This window comes from Salarias fasciatus, chromosome 15 (assembly GCF_902148845.1).
Source record: "Salarias fasciatus chromosome 15, fSalaFa1.1, whole genome shotgun sequence".
Taxonomy (NCBI): domain Eukaryota; kingdom Metazoa; phylum Chordata; class Actinopteri; order Blenniiformes; family Blenniidae; genus Salarias; species Salarias fasciatus.
The window spans coordinates 19,182,132-19,202,157 of record NC_043759.1 but is presented as its reverse complement, the minus strand read 5'-3'; the positions used below and the strand labels follow the sequence as shown (position 1 = coordinate 19,202,157).

General features: G+C 41.7%; 1 protein-coding gene across 6 annotated transcripts; it reads right to left on the bottom strand.

Annotated features, from left to right (window-relative positions):
- Nucleotides 1–1,258: 1,258 nt before the first annotated feature.
- Nucleotides 1,259–17,762, bottom strand: arhgap18 (Rho GTPase activating protein 18). Of its 6 annotated transcripts, none has more exons than XM_030110595.1 (18): nucleotides 17,414–17,762; nucleotides 10,867–11,089; nucleotides 10,644–10,752; nucleotides 8,745–8,827; nucleotides 8,434–8,580; nucleotides 7,529–7,595; nucleotides 7,188–7,309; nucleotides 6,462–6,533; nucleotides 6,251–6,344; nucleotides 5,682–5,773; nucleotides 5,408–5,485; nucleotides 5,142–5,301; nucleotides 4,794–4,876; nucleotides 4,499–4,705; nucleotides 4,219–4,353; nucleotides 3,298–3,419; nucleotides 3,110–3,165; nucleotides 1,259–2,841 (listed from the first exon to the last, which is right to left on the bottom strand). In XM_030110595.1, exons 1-18 carry the CDS (start codon nucleotides 17,551–17,553, stop codon nucleotides 2,750–2,752), a joined length of 2,082 nt encoding a protein of 693 aa, XP_029966455.1. In that variant the 5' UTR covers nucleotides 17,554–17,762; the 3' UTR covers nucleotides 1,259–2,749. The 6 variants fall into 6 exon arrangements, with proteins under 6 accessions (XP_029966455.1, XP_029966458.1, XP_029966459.1 ...); XM_030110598.1 differs by having other exon boundaries at nucleotides 7,529–7,592; XM_030110599.1 differs by having other exon boundaries at nucleotides 7,188–7,306; nucleotides 7,529–7,592.
- Nucleotides 17,763–20,026: the final 2,264 nt, after the last annotated feature.

The window sequence follows — 20,026 nt, the reverse complement described above, 5'->3', positions numbered from 1 at the left end:
AGCGGCGGTCTAAGATGTGTCAGCCAATGAGCTGCGTACACAGTTATATTTCCAGCTGGTGGGCGTGAGATGTGAGAGGTCGAGGGATGTGCGTGTGTCGTCTGTGCGTGTTTGATAAAAAGCGCATACGCATAATGAGGTTATATCAGAAATAAGTAAATTCGGTGTAAATGATGCTCTACCCCCCCCCTTTGAAAACCCTTCTGTAAGTAAATACAATATAGCTCAACATTCAAAGTAAGTTTATTTTTCATATAATTGAGTGTCTTCAGCTGCCATGTATGACAAACATTTAACTCGATCAAGTATTGTTAGAGGCATATTCAGTTTGCTTCCATATCCGATGGTTGCCATCTATGTTGTTGCATTTATTTATATTTGTATTGGACCTGCTTTAAATCAGACACCAGTTTCTAGTAAGAAATCTCCAACATTTATTGATCTATTGATATATTGATGTTTACAAAAAAAAAAAAAAAAAAAAAAAATCAAATTCTAAATCTAGATTCACCTCTGAACAGCTTTGTTCAATCTAGGGTCACGATGGCTGAAGGCAGGGTGCACCATTAACAGCTGAAGGAGTCCCCTGCAGGAGAATAAACACAGAGATAAAAACAGCCACAAGGGAAATTTAAGGTCACAAATGAGGCTTCATTTAATGTTTCATTCAGACCATAGAGGGAAGCTGGAGTATCTCACAGAAAAGTCTCACACACAAAGGAAAGCATACGAGGAAAACCCTGATGAGAAAAACCATGGATGGGGAGAACAGACAATTACTCAGAGTGCTGTCCACTTCACCACCATGTGGCCACCGTTTCATTAATTTTTTTTTTTTTTTTTTTTTTAATTGGTGGATTTTATTATTCTTCTTTATAGTCTCTTCTGCATTACAGCAATTCATTTCCCTTTTTTCATAGGCGGGTTACTGTCTACAATAAAGTGCACTGCATTCTGATTAAAAGGATACAACTGATGACGTGTCCCACACCACTCAATATCGAGGCACAAAGGACAACTTTCTATCATGTTTCGTTTTTACTGATTCTGCAAAATATTTAACAGTTAGACTGAGTATTGGAAACTATGTAAATGTTGTACAGTAATATGTCCTATATTCAAGGAATTAGAGGTAGGTGGAGGAGTTTGAATGACATATATAAAGATAAGATTCTAACGAGTGTTTATCTGAAAGAACGATGTCAAAATGAGACAACTGGCAAAGATCACAACCAGCAACGTTAATTAGTAACCGCATGTTTATTTACAGTCTTAGTGGTCATTTCAGAGGCAAAAAAAAAAAAAAAATCATTATCTGAAAAAAAAAAACAATTCACAGTTAATGCAACACATATAGATAATAGTTTTAAAAAATCAGAACAGTTAGAACATTTCTATAGCATCTTTTCAAATTAAGAGCACGCTACAGCTTTCCATAAAACAGACATTTGCAGTCCGGATATTGTCGTACACAGGCTGCCGAATCTGAAAAATCACACAGACTCAGATTAAGGATTTGTTGAAAACTGAATAAAATACAAAGTGAAGCACAAAATCATTTTCTAAAAAAAGAAATAGGTGGGTGGGGAGTGGTGGTCCAAATGAAAACATACCAGGTTGCAGAGCCAGAAACCAAAATAAGCTATGCACATTTTTCGAATGTTCGGACACCTTAAAAAACATTCTGTGCAAATGCATCATTTCAAATTGTTTATACAGTCAGTCTTTCACTCCATTATAATGCGCACTTAATATTTGTAATGAACAAGCGTTTGTTATAAAAATCTGACTGAACATAATGTGCGTGAAGTTGCACACACATTCACCAGTATGTATAAAAAGGCAGAATTCTGTTTGTTCACATTTGCGCACCAACATTCAGCAGTTCTTCCCGGTGGATTAACACATTAACACACTCAAACATCTGCAGTCTAAAAGGGTCAAATGTCCACAACGAACCACATCGACAGTGTCATCATAGCGTGTCCTGAAAGGTCAGCAACGTGATTTTAGACAAGGAGCAAAGACATTTTGATCAGCTTCTGCTGGTGTATATCATACGTTAAAATTTAGGTTTTCCACCTCCATTCATTCAGTTATGGACTTACAAAAGTATCCCTAACAGTGAAACAGTGCAATATATACACAATACTACTGATGCCAGGTAATGTAATGAACTGATGGTTTTAATGGGGAAAATAAATGAACAAATGAAGTATATAACTCAAAACAACAAACAAAAAACTTTGCTCATGTGACTACCTCGTGGTGTTAAAAATGCTTGTTTCTATATTAACACAGTGGAGTGATAGGATGTAGAAAAACATCACAGCTTACAAACCAAGGAATTGTTTCCACCAGTGCACAAGAACAAAAGACCAAAACAATAAAAAAGTGGTAGTCTTTGACCTGGACTTCAGGCTAGTGGTGTTTGAGGTCTAAGTTTTCTTTAACTAGCAGGTCCCTGGCTGCTTGTCTTATTCTGATGTCTCAGTATGTGAAAACCTAGAAAAGCTGAGATAAAAAAACCAAAAAAAAAAACCCCAAAAAAAAACATGACTCTCATTGTTAAAATGACCATTGTAATATTGCGTTTGGTGGAAGATTTCAGGATGAACTGAATGCATGGTAACTGCTACATGTGAAGGATCCAGGTGTGTCCAGAACCGGCAGAAACCAGCGGGCCGGATGATGATGATGACGCAGCGGTGTTCAGAGCATCCAGCCGGGCAAGACGGTGGAAAATAGCTTATCGTTGCACAGATTTGATGACCCACTCTGCTGCCGGGTTCAACTGGAAGAGGTCTTTCATGAACGTCTCACCATCGAGGCATCTCTCCTCTAGGAGGAGACAAAGCACAGAGAGACACTTTACTGCTTGGCGAAAGCTGGATTTACCTTTTTTACTCCTGACAGGATTTGTCATGTGTCGTTCTCAGAAATATAACTCCTACACTGTTTATGATATTCAAGAAAATTCCCTTAGAAAGCAGTGAAACAGAGCTTCAGCACATAACTTTAGCAAAAATAAACTCTTAATGTCTATTTCTAAAATATATGCTGAATTACAATAACTGAAAATGTGTTTTAAAATGATAGCAGGACTTACTGATGTTTCCACCAATTTCATAGAGACACAAGTCTTCTTTTTTCACTTTCAGTGAGCTGAGAGCAGAAAGAGAAGAGAGGCGGAAAAAGCAAAGAAAGCATCGTGAACATGAAGTCTTGCAGAGTTTGGAGAAGTAGTGTATGCATGCTTGTACAGTTTCTCTGGAACGCTTCAGGCTTACACATTACCTGTCCTGGCTGAGGAAGCGTGTTAATACATCAACAGCCTGCAGCTCTTCAGTCAGCTGCAACGCCATGGAAATCTTGCTAAACTGAGGGGCTTGGACTCGAATTAATCCTTGGGAACTCTCCTGGTGGTAAACAGACGTGCACAAACAGTCAGTGAAGAGAAACATGCAGCCAGCCGCATCAACATTTCGGGAGAAATGCCGTGTACACACTCATATGAAACCTGGATTGAAGGCAGCTGAAGAATGTGGAGCTGACATTATTGCTCCTCTGCTTAATGAACTCAAGTCACTGTCTCCATTCGCAGCTTTCAGGGGAAATGAACCTTTGGTCATTCATTCACTGATGCTTTGTTAAAGAGGAACTAAAGTAATCCTATATGTTCTCTCTGTTAAGTGTTTCTCAGTGTTATTGGAAAAAAAAACCCTAAATATTAACTTATTCAACCGACATGATGCTTCTACGGGAGTTCGATCAGACGAGAGGAGTGAAGCTGATTGGTCAAAATATTCCCAAAATTCATATATGAACTGCACAGTAACTACTTTACTGTGTAAAATAGTCTATTACAAATGACTGCAAATCGCCCAGATGAGTTCCATTTCATCTGTATTTAATCACACGTCCACAGTGGCAATCTAATAAATCACCACTAGATGCCGCCATTAATCCACATACAATGCATACAAAGTGGCTACAGACTGTATTCCACATAATTAAGTATGGTTATCAGTCAAAGGAAGCAGGAAATCCTCTTCCCTGCTCTGAACTCGCTTTTGAAAGTTGTTTTTTTATGAGCTTGCAGTGTACATTCCAATATGCAAATATTATTTTTCTAATGGTTTCAAGAATTAAAAGCCATCAAAACATCAATGTGCACACTTCTGAATGACAGTATCAAAAAAACATTTGAGCTGCTACCTCGAGGAGAGGATTATCAGACGATTTGTCCATGGTAATCTTCTTCAGCAGCTTCAGAACGGCTCTCTCTTTATTCTGTTTCCGCTGACTCTCCATGTTATGCTGTCTGACTTGGTTCACAATGAATTTGGGAATCTAGAGTGAAGCACAAGAAACAAATGAGACATCCTGAGACTAATACAAGCCAGACTCTCCTCCCTGCTTCCTGAAGAAGAGGATGGTGTTGATGGCACAAATGCACATTTGCTCTGTGAACGTGTTTCTCGGGTTTTTGTCTTACTGTCCATAAAAGATTCTGGTATCTGATCAGTAGTCGGACGATGTTGGCAGTGCTGGTGGCCATTGAGAACTCCTGCTGCTCTGTGACCTTGGACCGAAAGCCTTTGAACATGAAGAGGTTGGGAGCCATGACAACCGACACGTTGTTCAGAGTCATTTTATTCTTGGCCTGATGGTCAATCACCCGCTGGAAAAACTCCACCAGGGCCTGCAAAGACACGATTTATTATACCGAGAAAACAGTTGAGGGAAGGATGGAAAGAGACGAAAAAATTTCAAACTGAATGTGCTTCTACCTTCAAAGTGTCCCGACTGGCCTCGGGTAATAAAAGGACCAACAGGTTCAAAGCTTGGAGCTGTTGCTTCTTTGTGGGGAGCTCTGTCAGCACACATAATAAGAATGTGTCAAGCACTGCCACGTAATCAGAGCCGTGATTTGGCCTGGGGATGAGTGTAATATAACACCCATATCTCGCCTGGGCATCACTCGTCTGGCTAAATTATTTTTTTTTTTATCACATGATAAAATCTAATCTGCAAACTCGAAATGCATCGTAGGTGAAAACCAGCATTGGAGTATGATTATTCCACAAGGTCTGTCAGGTAGTGTCCGTTTATGTGTTCTTTATAGTTGGTATACGTACTGTTGACGGCAATGAAGGCGTTGAGGTACTCCACGGTCAGTAAAGGATGGGGGAGCTCCCTGATGAACAGCTTCAGAAGGCTGGCAGCATCGTGCTGTTTCAACTGTTGCCATGGGAACATCCCATCATAGAACGAGGACTCCAGCTCCTGGCACAGGGACTGGATTTGAAACAAACGCACACACAAGTAAGCTCATCAACTTCAAAGGGAAAAAAAAAAAACATTAGGCTATTATCATTACAGGAATGTAGTCACTTGAACGCACCTTTACTCTTGTGGCTGCTCCAGGGATCCGCAGCAGACCCTCTGTGTCTAATCCCTCCTCCTCAATATGACAAATAAGCTGGCGATAAGAAAGACACTTCACCGTTAGATAAAACAACTCAAGTACAGAGTTTAAAGGGAACACACTACCTGTGAGCGTTATTCCCTCTGAGTGACTGAGCGTTGTAGCATAGAGGTATGTGAAGTACACAGCTTTTGCTCGCATTGATTTTAAAAAGCCTCAGAGTGTCAGGCTGGCTTGTTGGTGTTCTCACCTTTTGCAGGATGAATGGCACTTTGGTCCCAGGAATCCGTCTCTGGTCATACTCCAATAACATGGGCAGAGGAACGCCGAACAGACCGCTCTCTGCACACAGGAGCACAAACACTGAGTGCCACAGGACAATGGGAGTGCGAAGGGTCGAGGCTTTGAAAAAAATCCTGCTTTCTTGAAAAGCGGTTTGTAGTCTATATAACAAATAGCAGTACAAAGACTTTTTTTTCCCCACTGACTCTGTGTGTCAGCATGTAAAGCAAAGTATTTATTATATTTACTTGTGTTGACTTTATGGACTGACTGGGAAAGAATCACACTATAACTTCAGCATATCTGATAATGAAATTATATTTGAGCTTATCTCGGGAATTCCGGATGAGTTCAGATAACCTTTGTTATTTTTTAACCAACAGTTGCTGCACTTCTCGGGTGTGGCCTACCTTTGGAGCCCCGCATGCAGGGCTCGCCTCCAGGTTAAGTGTGTTTGAGGACGGGGTTTTAGGGTGTGGCTGTCATTAGGGTGAGGTCAAGGTTAGAATCAGTGCACGTGTGTGTGTGTGTTTATACCTTTAGCCTTAACTCTGACAGCTTTGTGTGCCTTGACGTCAATCCCAGCAGTGTCAAACAGAGCAGTCATCTCCACAAGCACCAGCCTACGGACCTGACAGAGGAAATTGTGAATATGTATAGTACAAATACTAAAAGGGGACTGGTTTTGAAAACATATTTAGTTATTGATTTATACCGCTCCATAGCTCATATTGTTACACCGCTTTACCTTTTTCATATCCAGAGGAGACAGATCTCCAACTCTGGTCTGACCTGTTTTATCTCGGAGCAGCCTGAAATTCTGGAGAAGGGCAAAAAAGAATATCAGATACTATGAGAAAAGACTTACCCCTATTTTCACAATCACCTTCACATGGGGGAAACTGAAAGAGTTGACCAGTAATACCAGTCTACACCACCAGGTGTCACTCCAGCTCTGCACTCAGACTTCTACACATGCAAAACTCCTTTCTAAAAGGAAGCAACTGCACTGTGTAGTGTCCATGATTTCATTGTAAAGTCACCATGCATATAACCTACTCAACAATATTTTGGGGGAAAAATAATAAACATAAGGAATCGACTGGAGACCTTTTCAAAGCAGCCATCACATGAGAGTCCACCCATTTGCTTCCTTTTTTTCTTAGAGCGAGTCATTGCAACCTGATCTCTGCACTTGGCTAGTATTTAAGCTCATTGCCCTTTTCTGCTGCAACGGGACTTAATGTACCAAAGCAACCGTCACCTCATCAAACATCTAAATTAATCTGATTAAAATACTTTTTTTTTTCCCCACCACAATCAAAAACACAAAGAAAAACCAGTTAAATAAAATAATCTTCAGGGTCTTATTGTGTGACTGTATTAACTTTTAAGCCATATGTTGTTATGAGTTGATCTACTTTGTGAAGTGTGTAAAACCTACAAATTGTGACTGCACAGGTGAGCGACTCACTGGTAGTTTGTCGTCCGGTGAGTTGGAGCTGGACGGGACTTTTAACATCAGATGGTGGTCCCTGTAAGAGAGCGCCTGCTCGGAAAACGCCACTTCCACATTGAGTTCTGTCTCCGTTTCTGCTGAGAAGCACACACACACACACACGCAGAAAAGAAATGAAGGATTGGGCCACACAGGCGGCGCGCGACATATGTGTTTATACTGGTAAAGTGCAACTGTATAAACAGATGGAGACGGACAATTAAATGTGTCTTACTGTAGTTTATTCTGGTGAGTGCATTAGTCACTGTGGTGTGTGTGTGTGTGTGTGTGTGTGTCCGTGTGTGTTTTGCCCATACCGGCTGGAGATGTATCTTTTCGTCCATTCTCACTTCCCGGTTTGATTTTGTTAGGCTTCTCGTCCTCCTAGCACAGACACGGCAGTACGTCACGCACAGAGCTCCATGTGCCCAATAAGTCACAAATTTACAGAACACTGTTACACATTATTTGCTCCGTCACTTTGTAGAAAAGACGTGTTCATCAGTAAAATAATAAAAACGGTAACAAATCCGGTCACGGAGCATAACAACATTGGGAATTGGTTTAAGAAAATGCCAACACTCTGGAGAAAACCACTTGCTTTGTGGTTCGGTTCAAAAAGGAAATGTTGAATTGCAGTGGTTTGGTGAAACGGTAACTGAGTCGGTATCAAATCAACTGTTTATGTAAGACAGATGTGTCTAAAGTCCAAGTCCTAGAACAAGGTCCAATTTAACATGAACAGAGAGAATTCATCAATCATGCAAGCATGGATCATGAAGCACAGCTTGAATAATGTAAAAACTATATCATATTTGCGCCAAGAGGAAGTCTCAAATGTGGGGCTACTTTTATCCAAACTCACACATGAAGTCGACTTGATTTGCTTCAGGAAATTTGAGAAAAACAGTTTCCAAAGGGAATATTGGGATGAGAAAAGCTCCATAAATCGGTAGACCGATCCCAAGTGAACGCTACATTCAGTTATTCTTGGACTTTATGTTTCTGTGTGAATGAACAGACATGACACAATGTGTTAATAAGTAAGCTTCAGAATTACTGACTGTGGCCTTTGGAAAGAACTGCAGTATCGTCATGTTCTCGCAGTCGATTACTAAATCAAACTGTGCAGCTGTAGGAAAAAAAAAAGGCTTTTTTTTCTGAAAGGTGAAGCTGTGTCCGTGTTTACGTTGTGATTTCAGTCACGTGTTTATTTCCAAACCTTCTCAGGCGGTCTGAATATATCCCGAACGTCGGGTAAATGCTGCCGGTTGCGTCGCCGCTGTGTCTGCAGCGTCTTTATCCGACGCTCGACGGCTGCGGCCTGCGTTCTGGTCAGCGTGGACAGGAACACGGCGCTGTCTTCCTCCTGTCAACCAGTCAGTCATGACCACACGAGTCAAAATGTAATGAATCTAATAACCTTTAAAGTGTGCATGTGGTCTTTAATGTCCCAAACTCTGCACATTCATTCGAGGATCTGATGATAAACCGACGATAAATCCAGATTGTTTAAATATTAATGACTGACACCTGCTCTTGATCGACTGCCAGTGAGCCAGTGACGAGCTGCGACAGCCCCGCCTCTTTCAGCCACGCCTCCTCGTGCTCGCCTTCTGAAAGAGAAAAACAGGGACGACGGATCAACTTGACTGCATCATCCAGTTTTGATCGTCTGCATTTACAGGAAACAGCAGGTGTCACCGTGGACAGAACTGAACACACATGTTCTGCAGGAAAGCTGCACTTCCCAGAGAACAATGGTTTCCATAAACAGGTAGAAGATGACTAAACATGAGCTGCATTCCTTGACGAACAGGAAACAAAGCGAGTCACTGCACAAGCGTGAGCTGGCAGAGATCACTGATGGATGGTTATCAATTTACTTGTCATGATAAATCGCTCATCTTCATCACCCATCCATCTTCTATGCAGGGAGCAAATCCCAGAGAACTAAAGGGAAAGGTTGAATACTGGACAGGCCACCAGCCTTTTACAGGGCAAACACTTGGACATGCACAGGGAGAACATCCTATATACGGAGTGCATTCCATATACCTCTGATATCATCTGTCTTTTTTCCAGTATTTCATTATAATAGCTCTTTGTACATATTCTCATAACATTACATAACCAATGTTTATACTTCTAATATTTATTTCACAGTCCTCTTTAGATTTATAAATGTTCTAAATTCTTTATAAATTACCTGTACAACGCATTTTTCTTTTCATATGCATTTATTAATCCCTTTGTGAGCCACTGATTAGCACATTTTTTTCCTATATTGTTTATTGGACAGTGTTTATCCTAAAATAACTTACATATTCTTAAGAAACTTTCATAAGCACCATCAACATGTTTCTCTTCATAAATTGAATTGGATTTTAGTTTATTCAGGGATTCCTCAGTTAAAGACGCTTGTTGTCTGTCTTAGTGTTTCTGTAATTATTATTGCAAATAGTGAAAACTGATCACTCATCTCATGAACTAATAAGCCACTCACGTTGGCATTATAACATTTTACAATATATTTCAATTGAACTTGCAGACTGAGAAGTGATCCTGGTGATTTTTGGGATTAAATTAGAACAATATTTAGCAGATCAATGTTGAATCATCCTTCAATGACAAAATCAATTTCCAAGTCACAGTTTAACCAAGTTTCCGACACTAGAATAATATCAAAGTGACATTTGAATTGACTTAGAAAGTATTTGATCCTTTTAAAGTTTGCATACAGGTTTCTATTGTTAAGATGGATCATTGATTAGCAATTTTCTATGGTAATGTTGCTGTTGAATTGGTCTTGAGTGTAATAGTTGCAGTCGTCATTGACATGAGAGAAAAAGTTATTCTCAGGATCGATATATCATTTTCTGTGTTCTGTGAATTATGTTCAGTTTAGAGAAAATTATCTAAGTGCAGATCAGTGAGTCCAGTGTTCATAAGAACTTAGTTAAGACTGACTGTCGTGATGGAGAGAAAGAAAAAAATGCAACAGATGTGGAATTGGATGATTTCCTTCTATCAAATGCCGATACGCAGTGAAACGAGATTAATTGCGATTAATAAATTACATTAATTTAAATAGATTCTAGCACTACTTGCTAAATAAATTCATTCTTAATAAATATTACATTCCATTTAAATATGACAAAAAATCTGCTGAAAACTGCAAGTATGACTATAATCAAACGTATTAACAGGAAATCGGACAACTATAACTGAAAAGATGAATCCTTTTAAAATTGAACATATTCACTGTCGCTACAGAGTCCGTGACCAAATTAGATCTTTATTTTTTTAGAGAATGAATCAATGAGCAACGCAGACCTACAGTGAAGCAGTTGTATTTAGCTACGAAGGGAAGAGAAGTCACCAAATATGGTCACTGGCTTGATGAGTAAACATCATGTGAATGCATCCTACCCTCAGAAACCTTGTGCTGCTCCTCCTCATGAACCTGTCCTCCTCCTGAGCTGGTGATATTCTCCACCTCCTTCCAGTAGTCGTCCATCTGCAGCTCATCCAGAGAGTCCTACAAGTTGAGGAGATGCACCAAAATGAGGATTTATTCTTCATTACCTGGTGTCAATTCGGTTCTGATCGAACGAATAAAATGAAATGATGCATGTCACCATCATCATCTTACCTGAGAGATGCAGCGCTGAGGCAGTGGTCTGGACCTGGATTTGGGGCTGTGTCGGGGGCTGTGCCTGGGGCTGGAGCCAGATTTGGGGCTGGAGGAGAGCTGAGCCCTGGGCAAGGTGGCAGAGATGGGGTTGGTGAACAGCGGTCGGTCAGCGCTCTGCATTTTTGCAGCACCGGTGAACCCATGCCTGTCGCTCTGCTGAATATTATAGCAGCCGGTTCTGCTGTTGACAAAGACACACACACACGTGGACAAGGCGTGTAAACCAGGGGGGAAGGAAATGATCAGATCTGCTGATCATCTGGCTGCTCGACATTATATCCGCTCATATGTTAAAAGATTTGAAGATAACCAGAGCAACAGTGAAGTCAAGACAGTTTTGATGCTACGATCGAAGACGCATTGGGCCTCATCATGAAAACACTCCAGGAATATAAATGCTGGAAGATCTGACACAGCTGATGTGCTCTGCAAGCATCCACCTATATTTCCTTTAATGGCAAGAGAAAAGCAGCCACGGATCTTCTCTGACTGCAGCCTGTGAGTGAGTCAGATGGACAGAAGTCGGCCAAAAGGCTCCATCTGAAGACGAGCCCGCAAAGTGTTGAATTCCCAACCGCTCCACTAATGAGGCCAACATCTGCCAGGCACTAAGAATAACCCTGCTCCTCGCACACTTTGGACTTTGTTTTTGCTCCGTGAGCACAGCTGAAAAGGTTCAGCGCACACACGGGCTGTTGTGGTGTTGTTAAGCCTCACCCAGCTGAGACAATGAAGCTCCCGATCGCAGTCCGGACCGACTTCATTCAGAAAGTGTACCGACTGGCTTTATAATGACCCTCTGAGCAGAAGGGACATCTTCCATTGTTTTAATTGACACAGACATAAAGTAAATACGGGCGTGCCATTAGGAGGAAATTGTCAAAAGGGATGTTCCAGCAGTGAAGTCAACAATTTAGATAAAGTGACGTTTGACTCTTGAACGCAGGCTGAAGTGAAGAAAGAAAGTTTCCTGCTCTGAGAATAGCAACGTGACATCGACTCAAACAACACTCGGTTGACTTTTAGCGCATTAATCAATTTGGCATTATGAGACGAGAGTTACGCTGAGGCTTCACGCTGGGCCAAAGCCACATACCACAGCAGCACGCTTCTCAACACTCACACACAAAGCAATGAAAGACTGGTAAATATAGTCACACACACACACCCGCTTTGATGTGCTTTCGACAATGACTGTTTTTGCGAGCAGTTGACCTGCACCTCTCTCTCTCTCTCTCTCTCTCTCTCTCTCTCTCTCTATCTCAGCCTCTTTTCTGAGATCTGCTCTTTCCTCCCGTCTGACCTCCCTCCCTGTTGTTTTCATTCTGCACACCGTCTCCATTTCTTTCCATCGCTCTCAGTCCGGTGTGATAACGCCGACTCCTCTTCTCTGTTTTCGTAGTTGCGAGACTGTTTTCCCTGACATACACTTTCCAAGCTGCCTTAAGTGTCTCAACCACCGAAATGTTCTCATTTGAGAGGAATGCAGCAATGTCAGAGCTGACTTTATGATTCAGTTTATGTCCAGAACTGCAGCACACACACACACACTTGACCTCACCTGCACGAGTTAATCATTTACCCTGAGCTCAACAGTTTGACAGTACCATAAATCAAAGATTACCAACACTTGGCGTGCATTCGCACCTTGGTTTGCAGTGCAGATAAATGAAATTATTGTTGACGTTGGAAGGTTGTGATTTTTCATTTGTTGTCGACGTGATTTACTAATGAGTTCATTTTTCTTTTGTGATAAAACAAACTGAATTTATCTGTGTGTTTAGCAATTAATCACACCGAGTTCCTGCCGGCTTATTTTTCATTCAACTATTGCTGCGTATGTTTACAACCTTGTTAAAAACTAAGCCCCGTGTGTTGACCACGGTTTGAAACCTGCCCATCTGTGTGGATGCTAACTCAAAAATCACAATCGCAGGCGTTGCCTCCTGTGTATTCCTTTCAGCGGGGTTAGCCCGGTTTATAGAAAACGCCACAATATACACAACAATGCAAACAATTTGTTCAAGGCTTTATAAACATACATTGTCCCCATGTTGTCGTTCACTGCCAGAGGTCGGGCGGGCCGCTCTTGTTTTGGCACACTTTCATACAAAAACAACCTTTAGAGGAAGAAACAGTGTGCAGGTGTGTGTGTGTGTGTGTGTGGTCATTGTACCTTAGTCCACACACCTTTAATCAGAGCTGCCGAAAGAGATGGAGTGTGCGAGGCTGGGTGTGTGTTTGTGTTTTTTCTTGTGTGTGGCCTGTAAAAACACAGGAACAGAAGGAAGCTGTATCAGTCTGCAAAGACCAAATTCAGCCCAGATGAGTTCAGCATGAGTCAAACATTTTGAGGAAGTGAACTTGTGTGACGATTTCAGTCCACATGGACGCTTGCTTGGGTTGACAAAGTGTTGATAAACTCCAAAGACAAACGCACGTTACTCTGGCCAGATACAGCCTTGAACTCATCAAACCATTTGTATTGTTATATGGTTACCGCCGGAGTGCTCCACAGAAGCACGCTTTACTGCACGTTCTTTCAACCTTTGGCACGCCACAAAGAAGTGCGCCTTATCTTCCTCTTACTGTATTTGCCAGTCGAAACTGCTTTAGAGATTCAGATTTTATAATCAAAGTATACGACCATCTCATAAATAATTTACTGTCGTGTTTTAACTACCAGCGTATCCTTTAGACGGCTATAACACCGAAAGGCTGTTTTAAAAGCTCTGCTCATCATAAATGCTTGCCCTTGCATGTAGAAACATGTTAAGCTGTTTCACTTTAAAGAAAAATGCCACTTTTACTTGGGTTAAATCTAAAACACAGGGTGAATTTTACTCAGTACTTTTAGATTTTAACTGAGAAAAATTGTTTGACATGTTTACTTTCTTTCTTGGAGGGAGATAAAACGGATTCATGTCTGAACATGCTGGAAGTGATGACTCAGCAAACGGCCAGTTTATTTACTTGCCTGTAACAAACTTGGTCTGTGATCCCCGGCGATGAAAACTGTAGCTTTACTTTGAGGTACAAGGGAAGATGTCATGTTTATTTCAAGCAAAGTTGTCGTCTTGCCTACCTAACTTTACCAATTCAACAAAAAGTGCAAAGGACCTCACTCCTACACTGATGCTGTGGCTGTGACAATCTGATTTATTTCGTTAATTTAGAAACTTTGGCTGAAAAGCTAACAATGGACAGCAATGTGCAGGAAATTGTGGAAAGAGGAAGAGAGTGAGACGTGTGTATGCGTGTGTGTGTGTGCGTGTGTGTGTATGTGTGTGTGGTATTCCCATTCACATCAACAGATGCCAGCTGCTCTCTCTGAAGACAGACTGCCTCTGTTCCCCCGCTCACACAGTTGCTGATCTCAGCAGAGACGCACTGGTTGAATAAATCATCTGTCCTTAGTTCTGATCCCGCAACAATGCATCATCTATCCCCGTCACAATGATTCAGCTTTTCTTTTTTAAAAATCGGTTGCTGAATTTAGGTTCTTTTATTCTGACTCACTGACCGTAATCTGTTGTGAGAACTTTGTATCCGTGCTGTTTTGCACTGGTTAATATTTGCCTTACATCTTGCAGTGAGTTAGTTGAGAAGGTTGCCTTTCAAAGTTGAAGTGTCTGAATTTCTAAAGCGATTAAAACATGCTATATATGCACGTTCCTTTTCCATCACAGCCAGTTTTTCAATCAATTCAAAAACTCTGCAGCACCACATTTCTGCCTGGCACATCCCAGCAAATCCATTAGATTGGTATCTTCTACCAGTAGATACAGTCCGTGTCTCCATTGTTGTGCTGCAACCAAACACTCCACTGCACCTCTCCTTCCTTCCCCAAGCATCTCAACCTCCTCTCATTTCAAAAACCATAAATAACAACGGCAACGTGCAGAACTCCGCCGCGATGTAACCGAAGGCTCCTTAGATCGGAGGTCCCCTGCTGGTGCGAGGCCAAGCACCACTGGGTCTGTTTGTATGTCGACGACTGTCTGTCGTTCTGTCTGTCTCTCATTTCCTGAAGGAAACAATGACCACGAAGCTCAGCCTCCACAAGTCAACCTAGACAGGACACGCACACTGCCGTGGGAGGTGAGACAAAAGCAGCCTGTAACATGATGCTGGGTTTTTTTTTTTTTTTTTTTTTGTCCTCCTACCAAGGTGGATGAGCCATCTGGAACACACACACACACACACACACACACACACACACACACAAACTGTACACGCACATGCACACACTGGAGTGTCCATCTGTACGCCGGGTGTTCTGGGTTGTTTACTTTTGCCACACCGCGGTTGTCGACAGCAGCTCGGTGGTGTAAACATGCACAGGAGTCACAGAAAGCTCAGCCTGGATGAATCAGCACGCCTGGTGTGTTACAAATAAGAGAGTGAACCTGCAAAGGTGCCATACGCTCAGATTCCATTCAATGCTACATCACAGGGAGTTTTCTTTCTTTCACAGGAAAGTGAAAAAAAAAAAACTTGTCAAACCACGATGCTTTACAAAAACAATAATACTAACCAAAGATTCCTCCCAGGGGTTTTCATCATCTACTCTTCCTGCTCTGCTTAGGCTATATTTTTGTATATCTTCACAAATTTTGTCTGATAAAGATTTCACTCATAACTTAAACTAAAGATGCATAAGAGCACCAAACACAGCAAAAATCTATAAATAAATACATAATTACTGTCAATGAAAAAACAGGGAAGGCTGGAATTTCCCAAATGTGTCTGGAAATGCAACAATCCACAACTTTATTATAGCACAATTACACACTGATCATCTGATCTGTCTAACGCAGTGCTGACAAACTACGAGACCGAAGAAGCCTGGGATTAGTCAGATGATACAAGACTGAAGAAAAACTAGAAATGAAACACCAAAAACTGCCAAAGCAGGTGAGTAAATAAGTTAAAGGATCAGCAGATGAAGGCCGATTAACCGTGTATTGCGCCATCGTCTGAGTATTTCCATTGATGACAGAACAAACTGGAAGTATCTGTCTCTAGTTTTGACTGAATCGTCGGGACGGATTATTGGCAGAAACTGTGTGTCGAAACAACAACAAGAATGTCAACAACTGGCTTAAGCTAACTGAATGATTCAAAGTCTGCCAGCTCTCAACAGCACCATCAACCCCCGACACCAAAACCACCAGTCGTTCTTTGAGATGGAGTAAAAAAAATCCAGACCGAAGGCATCTGGCTGCGTCATCTGACGTATTTCATAACACCTTATATAATCTGAGTAATTCTGAAGTTAAATGACGTCGCAGACAATTACATTTCTCACCTGGTATTTTTAGTACGTGATCGGGAAACTTTAACCTCTGAGTACGATAGTTATTCATTAAAAACTACAACCTCAAACATGGACTGTTACTATGGTAACGGCTCATGTTCAGCTTTACTTCAGGATAAAATTAGAAGAAAGCAAAAATTGGAACTTGACTTTAGAAATCTTAGAAGCTTCTTTCATACCTCCTAACTTTTGCCAGTGACTTATTAATTGATGATGTTGGAATTTCGCCAATTCTCACCATGAAATGACAAGCAATATTGAAAAAATTGTATTATTAATTTTGGTTTACAGTCCAAAAGACAAAACATATTCTGCTAGTGGGTTTACAAACCAGAAACAAATGACTGTGTGCTTTAATGTATACACACATAGTATGTTAGCTACTTGTAATAAAATAATAATCTTCAAATCTGTACAAATACTTAATAATTGAAAAAGTATATCAGGTAAGGCAGTCGCTTCACAGCAAAAATATGACAAACAGATCTGGTGTAAGGTATAAATGCAAGCTTTGCCCTGTAAGGGACTAGTGACTTGTTCCAGCAGCAGGAGATCAATGGTCAGAAGGTAAAATCACCAGTGCCAAGCAGAAAGGTAAAAAGTTCGGCCTAATGACAAGTTTTTTTGAAAATGTGGCAAACTTTCAACGTATACTTGGGTCATTTTCATAGTTTACGCATGAATGCATGTGTATATGATTCAAATATCTTTTTTATTTCCTTGTTCTGAAATCCTCACTTGTTTTAGTCTGAGATGCCATGTTTACGTTGCACAGGAGGAAACCCAAGTTCTGAATTAGATGGACAGACCGAGTAAAACCTTGGTTATGCTCAAATGAAGCTCGACGGTGAAGGGAAAACATTACCCAAGGCCAAAGGTGAGGCGCAACGAAAAAGCTGTGTCATTATCTGTACGCGTGTGTGTGCGGCTGTGTCATTATGTGTGCGTGCGTGCGTGTGTGGCTGTGTGTGTTCCAGTTACTGATGGGTTCAAGTTTTCCAGCAGGATCCGTTTAACACAGCGAGGATGTGGTTTTAGTCAACTTTGTGCCGATTCAACACATTCTGCACAGCGCGAGCTCAGAGAAAAGAGGGACGAGAGGAGCTACCGCCTTGACCTTTGCGCGCGCGCACACACACACACACACACACGCACGCGCACACAGACAGAGAGAGAGAGTCCCACCTGGGCAGGGAGGAGGACTGGTGGTCGTGGACGGACGGGTAGCTGGGCGCGCGCGGTCTCCCGGTCGGTATCGGCTCCGCGTTGCTGTGGTAACCCGTTAAAACCACTCCCTGGGACTGCTCCTGCTGCTGCCGACTCATGTTTCTCCCCCCTTCGCTCGTCGTCTCTTCTGCTCCACACGCACGGCTGACATCCGATCAGTGATCGATAGGTAGCGTGTCAGCCTGTGCGCGTGCGGGGGGCCCCGTGCTGCCCCCGAACCATGGTCACGTCAAACTCCTGCTCTGCCTGCGGACCTTCTCGTCTTCCTCCACAACTTGTCCCTGAGTGTTTGGCTTGCGAGAGGCGCAGCAGGACAGCGGGGCTGGATGACACGCACACGGCGCAGCTCAGGGATTGGACGAAAAGTCCAGGTCAAAGTTTTACAGGTGACAGCGCCCCCACGTGCCCACAGAGGGAACTGGCCGTTTCCTGTTGGTATTGTTTTCCCAATGACATTTTCCAACCTCTAAGATCATTTGGCAAAACTGTCTTACAGTTCAGCTCAACACCATAGTTCACTTAGTAAAGCTCATCTCTCTCCTAAAACTATTCACTCATGTTTCAAAGCTAAATTTCTTTCCCATATAAATAGTCTGTGCCACCAAAATGCAAATATCCTTTTGAATATCTTTGCCTCATTTCTACAAACAGATCGGACATTCTCAGCACTCATGGTTCTCTTGTCAAAAACAAGCTGGATGGTTCAGGTCAACACCACGGTTCACCTGTCAAACCTCAGTTCACCACTCAGGTGTCAGAACTAACTTTCTATCTCAAATAAATGAACACTGCATGTCAAAAGGTTTAGCTGTTTTGTCATTAAGGCAGAGGAACACTGAAATATCCCTCATCCACCTTTCTGCCTGAGCCCAGGCCTTCACTGATAAGGGTTACTCTGCTGTTTGTTTGTTTTTTTCTTTTTCAGTTGTTTAGCTGACAACACATATTGTAGAAGAAAATAAATAAGAAAAAAGAAGCATTTTACAGTGAGAAGTACCTTCAAGTTTTGACTTCACACACTGCTCTCATGCTTCCGAGGAAATATTTTCTATTCACACACAAAGTAAATTCCATCCATCAGAGTTCAACATACGGTGACATAAACCCCAAACAAATAAAAAAATGGAAAATTGTCTGTAGCCTACAGTAATGTAAATGAAACTGGAGTTTCACAGCTCACTTCTTCACTGGTCCCCCTCCTTCACCCTCCTGACTGTCCTCCTCACCCCCCTGGTCGGGCTCCTCACCCTCATGCAAACAGATTCCTGTCTGGTATTCATGGTATTGAAGTGTGTTCTTGACTAATTCTGACAGCTGGACAGATGATGTTGCAGGCGATGACTGATACAATGAAATGATGCCAACATGAAAAATCCAGATTGCTGCCGAAGAAAAGAAGGTGAACCGCAGACTGCATTCAGCTCTACCCATGAAACTGTAGCACCTGGAGGAAACCCATGTATTTATGGGATATAATATCCTTGCTCTGCCTGTCAGGAGGCTCCACATGACTGCCTGTTCGCACTGGTGTTGGTAATATAACCACAAGAACCTGATCATGCTCGACAAACTCAATGTCATGAAAGCTGGAAGCAGAGCCGATACATTCCCCGCTCTCCTCACCTGAGATGAAGATAGTACGCCATGCGAGAAACCATCGAGTCCGCCTGTCTGTGTTTCCAGTCAAACCAGCTCTCAGCTGGCATGAGCTGGGAGATGATGGTAAATCACTTACTGATGCAAGTGGATTAGATCCGAGCGTCAGGAGGATTTTTCTGCTCCTCCCCACCACTGATCCCCAGCCAGTCCGCCTCCTTCAAACCCCCTGATACCTTTCAATCTTTGCATCCCTCCCTATGACCAACTTACAAACAAAAATATATAAGGAAAAGGAAATTATTTATCATAGATATTTTAATTCCTGCCATCCAACATCATGCTTTATGTTTACTTCTAACATTTCTGTAGCCGATTCTCTGTGCAGAAAAGTTTGTGGAATTGTACAGATTCAAGGTTGCTTACTTGACCTCGACCTTCATCTGTCTAACCGACTATAGATCCCCATGAAGTGCGCCCCCTACTGTCAGATTAGATGTAGTTTGAGATGTAAGCACGTCTGGTTAAACTGCATTTCTAATCTCTGATTTGACCATATTATAAAATTGCATGGGATGTTATTGGTATAAACAAAGTCAATCTGCAGTTTTAATGTTCTGCGATGCATATTTATCTTTAACTACACATAAGACACCAATTTCGACAACTGTAATACTTTTTATCATGTAATCTTTAAATAGAAATGACAGTCTATGTGACACATGACATTGTTGAGTCAGAGTGTTAAAGGCATGGACTGTAAATGAAAAGTCCACTCAGGAGTTTATCTGAACATTTATTTGATCATTCTGTTGAACATTGCAAAGTACAGAACTGAAAAATAAAACATTGACGGAGTAATCCTGTCCACTTAAATTCAAACATCAATCAATAGTAACTTCAGAAAGTCAAAGGAAAAGCTGTTAATGAATCAGCGACACTGGAAATACTGAATACTTCAACAAATGTCACATT

Excerpts from the sequence above, each read along its gene's own strand:
- arhgap18 (XM_030110595.1), bottom strand. The coding sequence starts at position 17,553 with ATGAGTCGGCAGCAGCAGGAGCAGTCCCAGGGAGTGGTTTTAACGGGT. Across the intron at positions 6,345-6,461 it reads CTCCTCTGGATATGAAAAAG|GTCCGTAGGCTGGTGCTTGT; the intron begins GTAAAGCGGTGT and ends TTCCTCTGTCAG. Across the intron at positions 5,486-5,681 it reads TGCCATTCATCCTGCAAAAG|CTTATTTGTCATATTGAGGA; the intron begins GTGAGAACACCA and ends TCTTATCGCCAG.